This window comes from Opisthocomus hoazin, chromosome 3, assembly GCF_030867145.1.
Source record: "Opisthocomus hoazin isolate bOpiHoa1 chromosome 3, bOpiHoa1.hap1, whole genome shotgun sequence".
In the NCBI taxonomy this organism is placed as follows: domain Eukaryota; kingdom Metazoa; phylum Chordata; class Aves; order Opisthocomiformes; family Opisthocomidae; genus Opisthocomus; species Opisthocomus hoazin.
In genome coordinates this window covers 108,662,833-108,679,903 of record NC_134416.1, presented here as the reverse complement: position 1 = coordinate 108,679,903, position 17,071 = coordinate 108,662,833, and the positions used below count along the sequence as shown (strand labels likewise).

At 42.3% G+C, this 17,071-nt stretch overlaps 1 protein-coding gene and 1 long non-coding RNA gene across 3 annotated transcripts in view; one reads left to right on the top strand and one right to left on the bottom strand.

Moving 5' to 3' along the window:
* The window catches only part of CDYL (chromodomain Y like), a 103,281-nt gene extending 101,405 nt beyond the window's left edge, over positions 1-1,876 (top strand). The window contains exon 7 of one of the 2 annotated variants that reach the window (XM_075417204.1): positions 58-1,876. In XM_075417204.1, the coding sequence (XP_075273319.1) occupies positions 58-216 (159 nt within the window). In that variant the 3' untranslated portion in view covers positions 217-1,876. The remainder of the gene's footprint in view (positions 1-57) is intronic. The other variant, XM_075417205.1, reaches the window with a different exon arrangement.
* LOC142360908 (uncharacterized) lies at positions 1,848-8,799 on the bottom strand. The gene is made up of 3 exons (XR_012763540.1): positions 4,964-8,799; positions 4,381-4,488; positions 1,848-3,211 (listed from the first exon to the last, which is right to left on the bottom strand). It is a non-coding gene; the product is annotated as an uncharacterized LOC142360908 (long non-coding RNA).
* Between the last annotated feature and the right edge of the window lie 8,272 nt (positions 8,800-17,071).

Below are 17,071 nucleotides of genomic sequence, written 5' to 3'. Positions count from 1 at the left end.
TCGCTCAGTTCCCTGCAAGACTAACCCAGGGCCCTGCTGGGGTTTTCTTTGGCCTAGGTACTTGAAGAATCCAAAGCTTTAGTACGGAACATCATGAAGGTGGACTTGGAACAAGCCAATGAAAAGGAGTGTGAAGTTTTGAAGAAAATCTGGGGCTCGGCACAAGGGATGGACTCAATGTTAAAATATCTGCAGAAGAAAATTGATGAGTTCTGATGAGATGCCCATTGACACTGGAACTGCATTTCTTGGACATCAGGGCAAACAAAATATGCCCATTAAAAAAAACTCTATATAAACTCACCCCTTGCCCAGCTTGGGAACAGGAGTGGACCCCCCTCCCCCTCCCCCCTTTTATTGTCAGGGGGTTTAAAAGTACTGTATCACTTAAATTTGAACAAAACTCCTTTCTCCCTGATTGTTACATATAGATATATATACACACACACACGTATGTGTGTGCATATATATGTCTTTTTATATATACATATATATATATAAAATGTGTGTGAGAGTGTGTATGAAGACACACACACACAAGCTAAAAAATGATAGAGTGCACTACCAAACATCTCTTTAAAGGCTCTAGTTTTTGTTATCTTTGGCTAGTACTGTATCCAATAGAGAACGGATTAAAAAGTGGTGTTGCATTAATTTCTGTGTGGCAGGGAAGTCTGGAATAATGCTTTTCTTTTTCATTAGAGTACAGAATTGAAACGGGTATTAGCCAGCCCTTGCTTTCACTGCCCAACAGGTCAGCTAAGATACAAGGCGTTGTCTCGGCAGAAGGTTGAAATACCTCAAGTAATGGAACATTCTAAAATGTTGGGGAATTAGACCCTATTAAGATTAGATCACACGTATCCCCCAAAAGAGAGCGTGCTCAGGTTTAATGCTAAGAAAACACTCGGTCCTGTTCTGGTGGGAGGTATGGAAGGGTGGGAGGAAGGGGGCAGGAATATGTTTAGTTCTTACCCAGATAGCGTGAAGAAACCACTGTCTCTTGGGGAAGGGGAATGAGGGAAAGTGGGAGGGAAATGGAAGAGGGGAGGAAAAAAAAAGCAAACAAAAAAAGCTTGTTTTGCAGTATTAGTGAATCACTGAATATCTTCTGTATGAATATTCTAAGTTATAAGTTAGTTTTAGTGGGTTTTTAAATAGTCTCTCTGGGTTTGTTTTTTTGTTTTTTAAATAACTACATAAGTGCTTCTGTTGCTGGGTGAGAATACTACTTTATATACAGTTTGGGGTTTGTTTTTGGTTCTTCTTTTCCTATTTGCTGGTTTAATTGATGTATTACACCAAAAATACATTTTATGTTCGTAAATTTTAGGTTCACTTAGAATATATTATTTAATAAGTTAAAATTCTTTTGGCACACTATTAAGTAAAAAAAAAACTCCTTTAAAAAAAAAACTACCTTATATTAGATGTTTAATGTTCTTTGTCTATGCTCTTTTATTATTTTAAATATACACTATATATAGTATGGTGTAAAAGAGTGCCCTGTGTAAATAGACCTATTTTGCATTCCTTTCAGGAGTGGTTATTGATTCCTGACTGCAGATACCTATTATTACTTGGGTATCTGTGCTTGCAATCTTACTGAATGTATTATGAAGAATGAAAAAGAAATCAAACCTTATTTTTGTACAGTTTTGAAGTTTTTACTTGGAACTGACCCACCTCCCCTTCCCAGTGGAGAGCTGTACAGTGTGTAAATCTGCCTTTACCTTGGATTGGTACAGTATTTTTGCATCTGTGGGACCTACTTTTTTGTTCTAGTAGTTTGAACTATATATAAACTGTACAATCTGTAAAGTTTTTATAGAATAAATATTCAGCTGTGAAAACTGGTTAAATAAAACTAATATTTCTTAACACATTTTAAATGTGGTTCTCCTATAGTTGTCTTTTTCAAAGATGTTTCAGTTCTTATTTTTAAAGTAAGAGTTGCTTAAAGAAATCTTGCAAATTAAAGACTTCAATATTTAGTTTTTATTTTCTTACATTTCTGTAAGCTCTGAACAATTTCCTTCAAATGAAAAGTTGAAAATTAATTTCTTGTTGTAAGCTATATAGAAGTTTTCTCTTAGAGGAGGCGGACAGAGGAAGAAGACATATAGGAAGTCATGCCACTCTTAATGGGTTTGTTACACTTCTAACAGACCACTCAGTGAATGGTTCTTTGCATTCTCTTAAATAGGAGCCATTTTCCCTACAAGGCTGTGGTAACGTGAGCATTCCATAGCTGAATTTGACTTTAATGAAAGGGAGAAGGGAAGATACCTTACCTACAGTTCTGTAATGTTAAACCTTTTGGAGTTCAACTCAAATTCATATAAAGATCCCTTCTCTGGCAGCTGTAAGAAGCATTTGGGCATAAATTGCAGCTGTTTCAGCTGGAGGATTACTTATGCTTTCCTTAAACATGAAAGAACCTCACTGTAACAGAGGACTGGATCTAGAGATATTTAGAAGAATTAAGTCAGCTGAAGGTGCAGGCAATTCAACTGGAAAAATAATTCTACTTGCTTCATTTTTTGTGTTGCTATCAGTCAGGCCGTTATGCTGCCTACAATTTGCATATTAAGATGTGACTGAGTTGGTGTTACAGCTAAATCTACTTGAGTCTTTGCAAAACCTTAACAGAACAAAGAAAAATGACAGACTTCTAATAGCAAGCAAAAAGGCCTGAGAGATCAGAAAAAACTGACTTAAGACATGTTAAAATGAGTCTTTTTAAGGCTTCTCTCCACAGACGACAGGTCTTTGTCTAGCCTCGTTTATTGCTGATGCTTATATTCTTCTACATAAATTTGCAGTACTGCATAGATAAACTAACCTGAAGCATCAGATTTAGCCTCTGATGGATGACTGAAGGCATCTGTAGCTGCAGAGGTTCGGCTGGGCCCAAGGAGAAGCGGAGGAGGCTGCTGAAGCCCTCCTAAGGCACCTCCTTTGGCGTCGCAGCGGTGCTTCAAAGTGGCTTTTCTACATTGATTCCAGTACTGATGCGTGAACAACTCACACCCAAAGGATTTTGGAGTATCACAAATCGTTGGACCCCAGGGTAAAATTTAAGAACACAGAATCTTTCTGAATGATGCCTGAGAGAACTTGCAGATGGATTTTTTTTTTTTTTTTTAAAACAAGGAAGACGTTTTCCTCAGTTATTTCCTCCTTCAGGCATGAAGGCGAATCACAGCACCTGTGCGGGTGTCAGAAGTCGCGTCAGTGGCTAGCAGAATTAGGAGTAACAGTATCAGAACATAAAATTCAGCTAGCTGTAGCCTTGCTCGGTCCTGACCCCCAAGTCTTCTGTCAAGACAGTTAAGAGAACTTTTCTCCTGGTCAGGAAACAGCACCAGAGAGCCGCGCGTTGAACATACTTGGCACTGTTTGAAAGCCACCTGTGTACACTTAACCGTGCCTCCTGCTGATGCCTTCGTTTGAACAAAAATACAAAGGAGAGCAAGGTTTTAGCTCCAAGTAAGCTAACCTACCACAGACGGGTAGGTACCCAATTTTAGGGTAATCTGAGGATTTGAACGCACCTATAGGTCTTTTCCTTGTTCAAACTTCCTACTTTGCATGAATCCAGGATTCGAAGCAGTTTTGGTCAGTGAGTCCTTCACTGGATTGCTGACATTGCTCAAAGACATCTCTGTGCTGCAGAAGCTGCACCACTGTCATGCTGAAAACAAGCTTCAGGGAAATTAAGTCATCTTTTTGGGTGAGATTCATTTGGTAAACTCAGGCACACTTGAACAGAAAAACACATAATGCTGTGCTATAAACTCCTTGACTTTACACTAGTATGTCTCATCCTTCACCCAAACAGTGGATAAAATAGGACTGCAAACATCTAGGGACAGGGGCAGCAAACAAAACGTTTCTGGCCAAGTGGACAGGAGAGACTTTCTTCCGTAAATGAAGCCAATACTCTACCTGGGTTTGTTGGTGGAAGTTGAGGACCTTCACATTAACCTGGGACATGACCAGTAAGCTTCTGATGAGAGCAGGAAGGAGGAGATACCGCTTCGCTCCATTACAGTCTGCCATATGATTTTCCATCTTAAGGAACTGCCAGCAGCTGCCAACACTCAGGCTGTCTTACAGAGCTGGAGCAGAGGCTGAGTTGGCAACCTTAGGTCATGCAGCATGGGAGCTCAGTCACTTCAGATTGCACACAGGTGGCTTTTTGTTTCCAGGGGAAGAAATATCAGGAGGATAGCCCCTGTATAGCACAAGATCACCACGGTCCTGTTCTGTACAGCCCCTCAGATTTCTCTAGAGAATACCCGCAGGTCTCCGGGTGTTTTTCTTAATCTGCCAGTAAGTCATGCACCAGGCTTACAAACAAACAAACATAATTACCTCAAGAAGTACTCATCGGATGAAGAGCAGTTTGATGTGCAAGGATTTTGAAGTGCAGTACAAAGTGAGAAGATGGTGATGGAGTTCTTTTGGTCCTCCTCATCCCTCCTGTACAGGGAAAAATACAACAAATAAGGGGAATTAGAAACCACCAAGACGCAGCAGGTAAGAACTTACAGGAGCTGCAGGAGGAAATAATGGCAGTTACTCTTCCTTAAGTCCTCATTCTTGTCACCCTCAGTGCTGGAAAAGGTACAATTGACAAGAACACCAGGTGGACATATACCTGCTCCACACTGCTATGTATATGTCCACATTATCAGTACCTATGCCTAAACTCATGCAGACTACGAGACTCATTGGCAGGCCGTGGTCCTCATGGGGCAACTTCAGCCATCCTGGTATCTACTGGAGGAACAACACAGAAAAGAGACAGCTCGGCGAGATCTCACCCATCAACGTGTATAAATACCTGAAGGAAGAGTGCAAAGAAGAGGGAGCCAGGCTCTTCTCAGTGGTGTCCAGAGGCAATGGGCACAAACTGAAACATGAGAGTTATCTCTCAACATCAGGAAACACTTACTGTGAGGGTGACCAAGCACTGGCACAGGTTGCCCAGGGAGGTTGTGGAGTCTCCCCTCCTTGGAGATACTCAAAAACCGTCCGAACCTGGTCCTCAGCAACCAGCTCCAGGTGGCCCTGCTTGAGCAGAGCGGGTGGGACTAGATGACCTCCAGAGGTCCCTTCCAACCTCAGCCATTCTGTGGAGAAAAAAACCAAAACAAAACAGAAAACCCATCACCAACCAAAAAACCCCTAACCAAACACCCCACCACTTGCATTCATTTCCCAGCTATCCAGTCATCATCCACCAAACCACCTCTGTGGCTAGCAGTGCAGGCTCATCACGCTCTGCAACATCACACACTTTAGTCTTTGAGAACACAACATCTTTTGCTGGATGGTACGAAATCGCCCAGAAAAAGAGATAAGCACAGAGCTACTTGTGTGTTTCAGGTAAGACAGGGATCATCCTTTACCCTGTCTGTTAAAAAATATAAAGAAAAAGTCTTTGTTCACAGAAAAAGAAGTTATTTGTTTCTTTGATGATAAATAGGATTGCAATACTTAAAACAAATACAAGGCTTTTATAGTACCTGAAACATTGCTTTGGCCTCAGCAGGTCCTTGAAATTTTGCATTTTTTCCAAGATCTGCCTCAATCAATGAAGCTGCATGGTAATCCAGCCACTGGCAGTCACACTGAGATGTACCCACATGGGCTACTCCAGAGGACAGCATACAGTGTGAGCCTTTAGGTCCAACGTAACACATCTTTATTATGTCCTCTGGATATGACTTACTGAACACACACTAGAGAGCAGCTACGTAACTTTGCAGGGTGTGAAGCCCACTTCTGTTGTAATCAACCAGTATTTCCTAGATGCTGCTTTCCAAGACTGATTCGTTGCAACCCTTTGCTTCCATCTCCAGGAAAGTGTTCTGATTGCTAGACAAAACCTAGAATATAAACAATCTTCAAAGTCTTGCTTGTCCTCCCTGCCTCCCCCTTATTAATTTTCACTAAATTGACTGTACCATCTGTCTCAGCAGGAAAAGGCACTCAGTGAGGCCACCCTCAAAGTCACCTAACCATGTGCTGGGCAAACCGGCTGCAGCCAGCAGCAACTTCTGTGAAATGCAGATGCTGCTGCTCACAAACATAGTATTTTTGGAATTCACTAAGCTTGTCAAGTTGGACTGGGATCTTTAATCAAACAATATTATTAAAAAACCAAAACACCTGCTAATCCAGGAATAACTGAGACACGCACATCGACAGAAATCATGCTTGCACTACATGGTGTAAAGTAAAAGCGACAAAGTAATGTAGGTTTTTTTCCACTATCAAAGCTCAAAAGACAGACACATCCCCATATTCCTTCTCTTTCTTCTCTCCACCACATCCCCCACCTCCCAGGCTTTATGCTCAGAAAGAGTGGTGGGAATTTATGCTGGAAACCTGATAAACCCCGAACTTGCGTTCTGGAAGTATGATTTTGGACGCCAAATAACAGTTAACAAAATTAAAACAGCGCAAAGCTGGAAGTTTTTAAACTGGATGACCCCTTGGATCAACGGGATCAAAATAAGAAAGCAAAAGCCACCAGAAATTTTTGTGCTTGCTTCCTGGTAGGCTTCTCGAGACCAATCATGCCAAAATAGCAGTCTGCAAACTTAACTTTGTAATCGCAAGAGCTGGGCGGTAAAATCCACAGAAGTCTTTGTGAAGCCAGCATTATGTTGTGTCCAGGAATAACTGAAGTCATACCTTCATTTCTGAATGGTTCTGAAGGAATTACATGTTCATTCATGCTGACAGAAAATTGTATTCTGGATAGAAATAAAACAAGTCCATACATCCAAGGGAAGGGAAAGAAACAAGTCAGGTCTTCACATCAGTTTTCCTGAAGCAAAATAAACCACAACAGCGAGTCTGATGGAGAAACCAGGGGCAACAACTCCGCGATCTTTTGGACATTTTGGACAATCTATTTCAGTTCATGAGAACAGATTTATTCTCCCCTAGAATCATAAGCACCTAAAATTATTGATATTAGTCTGTGGGACAGCAGAATTATTTCTAATTCCTTCAACAGAAGATCTTTGCAAATTGTTAGTCCTAATGATGTAAAGCAGGAAATTTGGAGACCTCACATAACCCAGCTCTGAAGTAGAATAAACACTTCAAAAATAATTCAGATCCCTGGTGCTTCTGAAAGGTCCTGGCAGAAGATGACAGGCTACTGCACTTCATCCTTCAAAAGATGCAGCCCCACGGTCTACAGTTCAGGTTCCCCTACAGTGGATACCCCCAGCGTCACTACCATTCAGGTGAGGGCAACAGCAGTTTTCCACATTCACTCAATTCTTTCATATTCTGCTGCAGATTTAGACATTCTGGCTCAGCAAATAGATTTTTCACAGACATTAAATGGTTTAAACATAATTGGTTTAAAACATAGTGTTCAATGGAAAAAAAAAAAGTGGTAAGTGCACACAGATGCTATTAATGAGATACCTCAAAACCTGAGAACGTGCGAGGCGTTTCTGGAAATCTCTGGTTAGCCTATATTAAAATGCCATTCAGCCCCCTTGCTCAGCTTCCTCGGAGCAGAACAGGTCCACCCAATGCCCATGCGGTTCGCTGACTGCTTGGAAGCAAAACCTGCTGAACAAGAGATGTGGCACACCTGCCTCCAGCCAGCCCTTGCCACAGAGGCACTCAAACTGCAGTTCTGCCAATGAACCAGTTATCACTGATTCTCAGCACTTCACTTAAGATCTCTCTTTTTCAATTCCCCCTCTGGTAAATCGGTTTTGATAAAAACTAAATAAACAAGTAATACAGCAGTTTGTAACACTAATATATATATAGAAATTAAATAAACTATATAAAAATTCTCCAGAAGTTCCTGAAAGAGTTTGGTTGGCTGAAAATAAATGTAATTTTTCCAGTGTCTAGAAAAAGACATGCACAGAGTCCCTGACTTTCCAGAGACATCAGAAAATTTCAGCAGAGTTTCGTACCCCCATAAGTTGGCTTGAACCCAGCAAATTCCCTGACGGAAAGTTTCTGGCCAGCAATCTACAATAACCTGACACACCATCATCGTTTCCCCATCTCTGACATTCCTGGTGCTCCTCTACATGCAGGCTGATGCAGAGCAGCTGTAACCTGAGCAGAGCTCCAGCGCTAGCAGCCAGGACCCACCGCACGCACGTTCCCCAGAGACGCGTTATCGCTGAAGACGCAGCAGCTCAGCAGCACAAGGCACAAGCGAGATATGCACTGGCTTTTCTCTCTCAAACCACCGCCTCATCACAAGCTGAAACCGCTTGCACAGGCAAAGCAGAATCAGAGCATCCCACCCAGCACCTACAGGAAACGCAGGACAGAGAGGCACAGCTCCTCTGCAAGGCTGGCAGCTGAGATTAAGGACCTCTTACCTCTGTTTTTCCTATCGCGCACAACAGGAGCTCTGTTCGCAGAGCTGCGCAAAGGCATCCGTGCACCGCGCCTGGACTGCTGCCATACTTGACCCTGCAAATCACTGATGATCCAACAGCAGAGTACAACATTGCTAACATTACAGACTTGCCCAGCTTCCCCACCAGATCAACACACTATCACCAACTCGCAGGCCTTCTCACAAAGGAAGCCGCAACCCCAGCTCCTGCCAGCAACGTGGAACTGCAGGTTCCAACACGACCTCCTTGATAACTAAAGCCATCCACACCTATGTCCAGCCAAAGCAGCAAACGAGAAAGAGTCAGAAAGGAGTTTTCTAGGAGCCAGACAGAAGTAGGGGCTGACTCCTCCTGGAGACTGTGAGACCAGGGGCAACAGTGCAGTAAACACTGTGCTACCCGAGGGCCTTCAAACCACGGGTACCTCACAGTACTCGCAGTCCAAAAGCTGCCGGGTGGCCAGCACCTGGTGCCAGTTCTTTCCTTTCATGTTTTGTGGAGCGGCATCAAAATACTTCAAAAGTGTTCACCAACCAACTGCTGTGAACTGCCACAGAAATGGTGTGGCCATAAATGAGGAACGATGCCAATGCCAAAGCCTCACAGCCTTCAAGTTAGACGTATATTTAGAAATTCTATGTTAAACCATAAAATTAAAAACCCCTGATCACTGCGGGTCTCCTAGCAGCAAGACCTGCCTTTGCTGGTTGGGGCCGTCAGGGATTTGATCCCGAGGAGCGACGCTCTTGCTTGTTGCTGCCTCTGGAAGGATTTCGTTTGTCAGAGAGCCGGAGAGCCTCTGCGACTCTGCGTCTCTGTGGGAACCCCTAAGGGGAAAATTAGGGTCTCCGCGGAACTGACAGGAAAATTTAAGACTTCCTCGAAGAAAAGAAGCAAGGCAGAAGAAATCCAAGGGAAGAAGTGAAACTATTCCTAACAATCATGATAATTGCAGTTTTGTAAGTTAGGCTGGCTAGATGCCCAGAATGGGTAAACAACCCCAAAGCAGTTTAACTGACAAGCATATAACAGTTTGCACAGCTCTGGAGCAAAGAAAAATGACCTCCAGCTTTTCAGAAATCTTAGCTACAGCTTTTCCTCCATCACTACTTCTTTACTTCTGTAAATTAATAAACCTATGCTCTAAGACAGTGGTGAAGTTTCATATTTCTGACAGTAACTATGAGGTTTAGATGCATAGCTATCAGTAAATGCAAGCGGAAATAAATGTTGCTTACATCTAAATTTGAAAAATCCTTCATTTAAAATGTACTTATGATACATAAGCAGCTGATTGTACGCACAAAATGCATAACATGCAGTCTTCGCATGTATATTCTGCATGGACAACTCACCCTATAAGTTTACAAAGTTTTGCAGTTTTGCCCATTGTAGGAGTTTTAATCACGTTTTTTCAGTAACTTTTTTTTTTTAAATGTTTTACTAACAAGTCACCCAATTACCTTCATATCAAGACAACTTTAAACTCAATTTCATCCCTCTGTCACAGTAACCTAGCAGTGTTCATAAAAATATGAAACAGGACCTTGTGGCACAACTTCAGCAGCTTCACTTTAAAGATTCTTGTTCCAAGACTATATATGATGGGGAAAGCAATTCTAGGAACTGTGGAGGTTGATATCAGGGCACCCTCCTTGATGTCCTCTGTTGTAAACAAAAAAATTTTTTTTTTTTGTTTTTACACAGAAGATAGAACCATGCAATGATTTTTGCACTGTTATTTGATCTGCACAGGCCTTTCCTGCCTAGAAAGAGTTAATGTGAATAGCAGTTTTCTTTCTTTAGTAGGAACTATGCATCCCCTGATCAAACTGTATGGAAATACAAAATCATACAAAGTGGCATCCCTCAAGTTCACTGAGGGAAGGGGCAGGAGCCCCATGAAAGAGGAGCCCCTGAAAGGCTGTGCGCTATATCCTTCCCTGCCTTTCGGATCAGTACTGTATCCACCCACACATTTAACACCTTCATCCCTCTCTGCTGTGTTGCCTTTATCCAACAGCAGAAGCAGAACCTTGCTGATGCTCAGAGTAGCTCTTAAGGAGGACACATAACACCACTTGCCATCTGAAGAGGTCAGCAATACCTGTAAAAGGAACACCGGGGTGGTGGAGGAACCCTGGCACCCTTCTGGCTTGCCCTGCACGGACCTGCTACTCACACAGCGTTAAAGATTTAGAATCATTACGGTTGGAAAAGACCTCTAAGATCAGCAAGTCCAACCATCAACCCAACACCACTATGCCTGCTAAACCACATCCACACGTTTTTTTGACAACCTGCAGGGATGGGGACTTCACCACTGCCCTGGGCAGCCTGTTCCATTGCCTGACAACTCTGCCAGTAACGACGTTTTTCCTGATATCCAATCCAAACCTCCCCTGACACAAATTGAGGCCATTGCCTCTAGTCCTATCAGTAGTTACTTTGGCAGATCCTAAGGCATTTACGTTCCTGATCTACCATTCAAACATGCACGAAGTAGGCATTGTTGGCTACAATCTGCCCCAAATGATATTTGCTACCTAATTTTAATAAGGTTATCTTTCTTTATAATCACATGGTATCAGGAGAGAATAAGCAGTCCCTTGGGATCCAGCTGGTTTCTCTTTGGGCCTTTTTAATCTGTTAGTTTCTCACCCCTTGATGCCAGCTCCCCACATAATCAGAACCATAGAAATAATAATTTTATCTAATCTGTATCTTTTCTAATTAAAAGAAAGACCATTTCTCTCCTTGCATTATGTCAGCATTTGTCTTTGAGGTCCCATGGAGCTCCATCCAATTCACACCAGAGTACCAAAAATCGAGCACAGCATTCTTTTGGTGGCCTTCATTCAAACCCTTTCGTCTCCTTTGCTGTTACCCATCTTTCCCACAAACACACCGTGATGCCCGCCAACACAGTGCGCAGCACGCTGGCTCGAGGCTTGCTGTTTATGCTACTCGTGGCACTTCTCTTTTCCCTGCCACCTACCATCTCAGTTCTTTATTTATTCTTCTGACTAGTGCCAAATGCTGAAGTCACAGTCTGAGTTTTCAGTTTACTCGCATCCCTAGCTCTTTTTATTATTCTATAGCTGCCTCCTCCCTTTCCTCATAAATATTACCAAGTTTGAATAACTCGGTCGTTATCATACCTGCCATGTATTTACATAATGGACAACTGCAGTTTATTCTCCTTTTCCCCCCCTCACTAAAACCTGGCAGCAGCTCATAATGTTTGGTCCTTGTGCATTTGCACATCATCCAGGCAAATGTGGACTTCACAGAGATGTGGGGGTTAAGAAATATGAAGCTTATTTTGGCTCTGTTTTGATTCCAAGTCCTAGCAGCCAACTGGCCTCTTTCAAAATGTCATTTTTCAACAAAGCCCACCGGCTTTAAGACTTTAATTCATCCCAAAACTATATGCAGATGAGCAGGCTCCAGCCAGCACTCACTTGCCACAAAGCCAACATGCTAATAGAGCTCCATCTTTGCTTTCAAAAACCTCTTGACAGGCTAATTAATTTAATAGTCCAGACTTCTCTTTGCTTGGCTTCAATTCTCTTCCCAGAAAGCCTCCCCTAGCTCTTTACAATATCTTGAAACTGCTTTTCACTATCTCAAACCATTACTGTTCTTGGCAGCCTGTCTCAGGATTTTCCATGTATGAACCGTTTCCATCACCAAGGCAAGCCAGATGTTATTGGGAAAGACAACGACAAAATAAGGAGCGACAGATCCCTCTGGTAAATCCCCAATACCTCCAAAAGCTGGCAAATAGCACATTATTCTGCCGGCACTAACACCTTCGGAACAGCTACAGGGACAGCAGACGGCAGGCTACATGTCTAACCACAGCAGCATGGGGCAAGGACAAACTTTCTGAACATTGCTTAAGAACAACCAATGAAGTTTAAAAGCATTGGCTTGGGTGGAAACACTCAAGTGCATTCTTCTCTTCCCTAGTAACAGCAAAATCTTTACTAGTTTTCTCCAATTTTTGTATTTTCTTAAAGATTGGAAGCACTGAAAGGCAGAGACAGTCTCTTTTTACACATTAGTACAGCGCTTCACATAGTGCTGCTAGCAGACTGCAGCACTTCGTGTTCAGTAGAACTGGTTAGAAATTTAGTGAAGTACTCAGGAGTTGCACTGTTTTCTTCTAAATTTGCTACTACCGATAGTGAATCCTTCACTGAGAGCATCCAGGAAGTTCATGCAGGAAGGTTTTAGACAGCAGGAATCAAGTTTATCCCTCTGTAATAAAACTGACTGTAGTAATTGTCAAATTACAGACACAATAAAACATCTGTGGGGAGTTTAAAAAAAAAAAGCACACTAAAGATCAGTGAAGTCAAGAGCAACTTAAGTCCACAAGAAGGCTGCTACTTATTTCTACTTCTAAATGGAAATGGATTCTTTGAAAAATCTGACTCAATATGCCCCCACTCAGGGTCACACAGAACAGCTCAGAGCTGATGAGAAGACACAGCTCAGTTGGTCACCATCACCAGATGATGCCATCCACAATGGTACTTATAAGCCAGAATACTTGCACACAGTGTAACAGAAAAATTTAAATGCCATTCATAGGCATTTATCAAGAGCATTTTTACCTTGCCATAGTTGCACAAGAGCAAGAAACCAAGAGGGTTTATTACCAAGCTGATCAGCTTCTTGATTTTTGCACAGATTCTGGTATTTGTAGGTCTTCTCTTAGAACAAGGTGGTATCCCATCGTGTTTGAGTGCGAATGGAGTAAATCTAAACATGCTTAGAGATATTTGGCACAGTAAGCTATTGTTCACTGGGAAGAAACAACCATGTTTTTACCAAATTCATGACACTACGTAAGAAGCTGGAAGTTCTCAATTTGCACCAGAATCAGCCATCTTAATACAGTTTGCCCTCTTTCGCCCACAAGACTCTTACCGAGTTTGGAGAAAAACACATCAGAGCCTCAACTTAGTCTTAAAATACTGCATCTTTTCCTATATTACTACCTAAAAGAGCCTGGACAAAAATTTCTTCTGTTTAATCTCAGTCCAAGACCAATTTCTAAATTCTAGTTTTCTTTTTTATCCACTTTAGCTTTTTTGTTGGAATTTAATTCAGAGGGCAGAAGGGGGGTACCACAGCTATTTCAGAGTGGTAATCGTATGAGCTGGCACGCTATTTTAAGAACCCGAGGTGTTTCTACCACTTTCTCACAATTTACAGGGACAAGAACCTATGACACTTAAGGGAAGTGCGAGCAAACCACTCCAGGCTACGAAGTACCAAAGCAGTCCTGGATGCAGAAGATGTACCTTCTGACACGCACAAAGCAAGCTATTTTCTTCACAGCTCACCTCCCTAGAGGTCCTGAGCATCTAATTTACTTGATCAAGCCATGCACTAAAGAAGGTGCAAGGAGAAGAGCACTTGGATTGAAAGAAGTCTCACATTTAGTTGAAACTTCGCAGCAACTGCACTTTCAGCCCCAAGGAAGGAAAAGTCCACACGGATTGTCATTCACAAAAGAAACGCATCTATAGAACAAAAATTGCCTTTCCCACCCAGTCTACTAACACCAGTGAAGAGTTTTGCATAGAATGTGTGTGCTTTCTTACACGGAAGCGTCATGGCTACGCTCCAAGCTGCTGGTTCCGTAGGAGCTATAAAGGTTCCCACAGCCAACAGTACCTTGGGGACTTGAAAGGAAGCTACAGGAATCCTTCGCTATTTAAAAATGCACTCACTTCTCTTCACGGGAAAGCGCAAAGGAGAGAGGTTCCCATGCAAAGTAACAGGAGTGAGGTTGGGCTGTTCCCCTTCTGAAGACACATCTTGCATAGCTTCCTGAAACCATGTTCAATCCCTGCAGCCTCTTGCCCCTCTAAATCTTCATGCAAAGCACAGAGCTTTGAGTTTACTCTCATTTAATTGGGCTTAATGTCTAAACGTTTTCAGCATTGCTTGGGGAACAGTAAAGAAAACCTGGCAGCAAGGATTTGAGAAAAAGGGAAGAAAAAAAAATGTCTCTGACCCTTTGAAAAATCAGGGAACCAAACAAGCATCCTACTGATCCTGCAAAGTTTAAGGGACTTCTATCAAAAGGGATCAAAACCTGGCTCCTAAAACTCATGTGTATCTCCAAAATAAAGCTCTGGCTGCTTTCCACCAAATGCATCAATTTCTGCCTAGATCACAGAGAACTGACATACTTATAATGGAAGCCATAATTAATAGTGTTTCAACAAAATAATACATGGGAATTTAGCCATGTCTCTCTGCTCAACTGAAAGGGAAGTTCTACAGCTAAAAATCTCAGCCTTCCTCTCGGGGAGAGCAGAACAATGAATCTCACTGCAGAGAGACACATTCCAGGCAATTACAAGAGCTTCAGACCTCAAAGCCACACTCTGAGCATGACTGGAACATAAATAGATTAGCAACCGCTCAGGATTGCTCTCCTCCTTATTTGGAAAGCACGTTTCCACTTGGCTTTTGTAGCCTCTAATGATGCACAACCATTCTTTTAACAAGAAAAGCCATTTCACATTTTTATAAATACCCCACATGCTTCACATCACCCTTAGTTACCCTTCATCCCTCTGTTCTCTACAGTGCGGCCATCTAAAGGGAGTCATGTTTTCCAGCACACTGCAGTCTTGCCTTAAGCAGAGTAAACCCCATCCTCCTGCAGGCAGGTAGAGGAAAGATTGGATTTGTTTTGCCCTGGAGCCCTGGTCAAAACCACTCCTCTCTGAAGAGCAGTCTTCAGAGTAAAACAGATGTGGCAAGAGACAATTCTAGGTTCTGAGGTAAATTCTGTGAACACTAAACAATAACCTATGGCGCGAGCAAGTAGCGCCTCCAAGTCTGTGGCATCGAACGGGAAAGTGTCAGACCAGCACAGAACGGCGAAGTTATTTGTAGAAGGTCATCCAACAATTTGTTATTAGAGCTACAAGTAAAACCCAGATGTCTCTATCACAGTTCTTCAGGCAAACTCGCCTTTGTAACTCAAACTGCTCCTCCCTCCGTCCAAAAAAACCAAACCCCAAACAACCCCAAACCCTCACGTCCATCAGAGCAGGCTGAGCTAGAATCTGAAGGTGCACTGCAGCCCTTCACACTGTTTACCAGCTAGCACAGGCAGCTCACTACTCAGCGTGCTGACTCTTCTGGATCTCTGTTCTGAGCACAAGCGTAAATGCACTTTGCAGGACTGGGTTATCCAGCCTGAAAGCCGTTAATGCCACTGGGGAATTCACTGCCTACAAGCAGGCCCCACAATGCGCTGCTTTTACAGGTATTCAGAAGTCTTTCACAAGGCTTCAAAATTATGTAGCTACCAGTGCTCTTACAGATTTAACCTGAGGGTGTCTACGTAATTTTGAAGACTTAATTCACGGACCTTGCAAACCCATGCTGGTCACAGAAATACCTTTAATTGTCTGGTCAAGGCACCCACTACTCCAAATTGCTAAATGCCCGCCATTCCTACTGAACTTTCAGATCAGCGCAGCTACAGAGGTCCCACATGTCTCAGACTGTGATTCCACAGTGTTTAACATGAGAGGTGCGAGTGATGACACCTGCTACAGTAGTACAGATTTCAGTGACATCTGGAACGCACAACCACCTTTCTGTCAAATCAGTCACAAGTACACGATGTGGTATTTATGCCAACTATAGGAAAACAAATGATACTCAACTGTCATAAAGCTTACAAAGATATTTAAGCACATTCAAATAAGTTTATGGGGCTACAACATCTTGTTCTGACACCAGTAGCACTAAAGCTGGATTTAGTATTTAACTGAAAAACAAGCTCCAGAACCAATGCATCAGTGCTTGGTTTTGTGCCTGTCCTGCAAGAGCTGACCATTTAAAATCTTAACTTGCTGCAATAACAAAGAAGAAACCTCTCTTCATAAATTGTAATCAGTGTTGTCTCAATGGCAGTGCGGTGCCTAGTTCAGTAAGGCTTTTATCCCAGTGCCAAACTACAGAACTTTTGAGAATTGCAGTGTAATAACACTAGCTTCCCATACAGCCTTAAGCTATATCTTTTTAAAAATGTGTACTCAATTTGGTAGCACTGAAAAAAGGTAAAAACTTCAACAGTGACGAAGATTAGAAATACTTGTCTTCGATAAATCAATAAACTTGCTATTTTCCACCTGCAATCACATAGTAAAACTTAGTCCCTTTGCATTCTCTGCAACCCTGCTGGTATATGATGCAGAAAGATTGCTGGTATCTAGTGATCCTAGACATCCGGCTCGGCCATTAACAACAATACTATTGATACCAATGGATATCTGTATTTGACAGTGCCAGGGCAGAACAGCATACATCACTGCTTAGGATTTTCTTCCATTACCCAAGCAAAACATATCCATATTCTAATAACTAAAGCCCATTAAAGTATTCTAATAAAGACAGCTAAAAGAAACTTGGCATAGCCAAGGCATTCTACACCTTGCTCTCTGGAAAGCTGAAAACTGCTCAGGTCACTTTAGCTCCCTTTTTTTGCTCCTGTATATGGCTGCATTAAACCAAATATTTTGAAGCGGTGCCGGAAGCTACTTCCAAGCATGAAACAGAGGCCCCTCATTTATGAAGAGCTGCCTCAGTTTACAGCAGGTATTTCTGAAATT